The sequence below is a fragment of the Macadamia integrifolia genome, chromosome 1 (genome assembly GCF_013358625.1).
Source record: "Macadamia integrifolia cultivar HAES 741 chromosome 1, SCU_Mint_v3, whole genome shotgun sequence".
Taxonomy (NCBI): domain Eukaryota; kingdom Viridiplantae; phylum Streptophyta; class Magnoliopsida; order Proteales; family Proteaceae; genus Macadamia; species Macadamia integrifolia.
The window spans coordinates 7,765,655-7,768,624 of NC_056557.1; the positions used below are offsets into that span (position 1 = coordinate 7,765,655).

General features: G+C 36.3%; 1 protein-coding gene across 1 annotated transcript in view; it reads left to right on the plus strand.

Moving 5' to 3' along the window:
- Nucleotides 1-418: 418 nt before the first annotated feature.
- LOC122076488 (phytanoyl-CoA dioxygenase) overlaps nucleotides 419-2,970 on the plus strand; it is a 5,592-nt gene continuing 3,040 nt past the window's right edge. Inside the window, exons 1-5 of the mRNA XM_042641797.1 lie at nucleotides 419-572; nucleotides 697-818; nucleotides 922-982; nucleotides 1,982-2,050; nucleotides 2,242-2,360. Of these exons, the coding sequence (XP_042497731.1) occupies nucleotides 518-572; nucleotides 697-818; nucleotides 922-982; nucleotides 1,982-2,050; nucleotides 2,242-2,360 (426 nt within the window). The 5' untranslated portion in view covers nucleotides 419-517. The remainder of the gene's footprint in view (nucleotides 573-696; nucleotides 819-921; nucleotides 983-1,981; nucleotides 2,051-2,241; nucleotides 2,361-2,970) is intronic.

Consider the following 2,970-nt stretch of genomic DNA (forward strand, 5'->3'; position numbering starts at 1 on the left):
TTGAATTTCAAACATTCAATTTCACCAATAAGATACGAGGCTTACTTCACATTTGGAATTGCACTGAAAAGGCTATTTATCTCCGTGAAATCTACGAAATTGATGTTTATTTATTTGTGCACAAACCTTTGATGGTCGATAGGGTTCAAAGGTGGATTGGGATCCCCTCCAACACCATCTAACCTTAAAAGGTTGAATCCTATGTGTGGTCCACCTAGATTTCCTTCTTCATGGTCTTCCCAATAGTTCCACGTGGATCGATTATTATATGGCTTTATATTCCAAAATAGCCATTACCTGGGGTCCTGGGGACTTTTTGAGCCGCCACGTTGGAGACCGGTTTATTGTTTAGATTGCTATTCTAGGTGACTCACCTGCGTGTCGACCCGATCACCTCTTATCTATATATATCTGTAAACGCTGACTTTTTATTACATCCAATTGCAAAAAATCGAATTCCCCTTTCCAGGTTTTCGAACTCCAAACTCTCCAACGAATTTGTCACTGCTAAAGAGATATGGGGATCGTCGGAAACCTCAATCCAGAGCAGCTTCAAGCCTTCCATTCTCAAGGTAGTATTGAGCTTCAATAACTGAAAACTCTTTTCCCACAAAAAAAGATTTTTTTTTAATTTTAATTTTAATTTTAATTTTTATTAACGGAGTTTGAATGGAACTGAAAATTGGAATGGTTCAGGATTTCTGGTTATTGATTCGTTTTCGAGTCCTGAAGAAATCGATGGCATGAGGAAGCAGATGGACCAGTTGCTTGATGAGTTTAACAGTTCCACCGTCTCTATTTTCTCTACCAAAAATCAGGTAACATAATGGTGATAATAGATTAGTTTGAAGATAAGGGAAGATCAAAGGAAAACCTAAATGCTCAAATTATAAGTATCTGGTTTCATGTTCTTCGTTTCAGAAAAAGTTGACTGATGATTACTTTTACGAGAGCGCAGAGAAGATTTCCTTCTTCTTCGAGGGTATGGCTCTTCCTTCTACTCCATTATACGTTCATCGTGTGTTACTCTGTGTTTGAATTTGATTTTCTGAGTTGGTTGGGAAAGTTCTTGTTTGGCTTGTAACGTTTCCTATCTTTCGGTGAATTTTCTGATGATATTGTCTCATTTGATTTGTAGCGCATGCGTTGCTTAATAGAGATTTTTCCCATTTGAGTTACTGGGCTTTGTATTTCTGAGTTTCCTGGAGGTACAATGTTTGTTGATGCTTAGGTAGCAAATCAAGTTTAACTGCATCCATCTCCTCCTATTCTGTTTTTGTGCGAAATGGAATCCTTAGTGTGTTTTCTAGTTATATATACCAAAAGTTATTCATGCAGCATTATGAATGGGGGAAGAATGCCAGGAAGGTTCAAAATGTCCCATTATCCCCATTGTTTAGTTTTCAATAACCGTGTGTTTGGCTTGCCTCTTTATCAATAGTTGTGCTGCTCAAAAGCATAATGTTCTACTTATGAACATTGATATTTTATTTTATTTCTTTTTCCTCCTCTTCTTTGAAAAATATTTCTTTACTAATTGAAGTTTCACACTCTGGATATGCTTTTTCCATGTTGTTCAGAGAATTGCTGTGACTGGATGTGTTTGTTTGTCTGTTCTGTATGCTCAGAAATTATAAAAAATTTAAGGTGGTACAGGAGTAAAAGGACATGCTTTACTCATTATAATGTTACTCTTTGATGAGAGAAAATTAATTGATCAGTTTGCTTGGATGATGCTAATCCAACTATGAGATCTGAATGCTTTGATCGGTTCCTTCTTTTCTTCTTCAAAATTATCCCCTCTTTTTCTCCCTTTCTCTCCTCCCCACATTCTCATGCCTTATGGCTTTACTTGATTGCTTCAAATTCTAAAATTGTATCTGTTGTGATTTTAATGTCTTTTATGTTCTCTAACTTACCTATAATTTTTTGGATTTCACATGCTTATTTCGGTGTCTTGATATTTGTACTTGTTCTACAGAGAAAGCATTTGATGATAATGGAAACTTGAAGCAGCCCAAGCAGCTCTCTATTAACAAAGTTGGCCATGGTATGCTATGGAAAAACTCTAGTCATATTACTTAGATATTAGAAATAGCATTACCTGTATAATAGATTTTTGAGCTCTATTTTATAGATATGGATATACATGCTGTAGTGGGGGTATTTTCTCATGATTTTTTTTTGGACTTGGGTTGTTTGTTATGGACTTAAATTGCAATTATTGTGGTATTCATGCAGCTTTACATGAGTTTGATCCAGTATTTTCCAAGCTCTCTCGCTCAGAGAAAATCTCAAGTTTGTTTTCATCATTGGGTTACAAGAGGCCAGTGATCATGCAATCTATGTACATATTTAAGGTACTTCTTGTATTTCATTGATTGGTTGAAGTTGTGTATTACAACATGGCATAGGGATGAGTATAGTTTTAACATCTGAATTTTATTTTCATCTGTATGCTTGGTCAGTTTTCATGAGATATTATAGCATACCCTCTCCCCTTCTCTCTTTATGCAAGTTGATGTTCCATAACTTCAGAATGGTTTTAACCATGTGATATAAAATTCAGATGGTAAATTGGTAATACCATTTCCATTATTCATGTCAGAAATGTGCAGGGTGGAGGGAATACAAAGAAAAAAGAATACAGTGACATATTGATGGTCAATTACATCCATGAAAATCAGCATGTGAAACAGAGTAGTTGTTAGATCAAACACCAAGAAATACGAATAAAGAAAGACAATAGATCCGTACAGCACAGAGATTTAACGAGGTTCACACACCAGGGTGGTGTGCTACGTCCTCGGGCGAAGAAGAAGATGATTCACTATCCAGAAGAAGGATTACACCCTAGCAGCGGCGAGGAAGAACTCGCCCTGAAACCCTAGCTTCGTGAAAACCCTAGAATACAATGACTCTCAACAAGCAACAGTACATTATATATATATACTCCAAATAGCGGTTCGA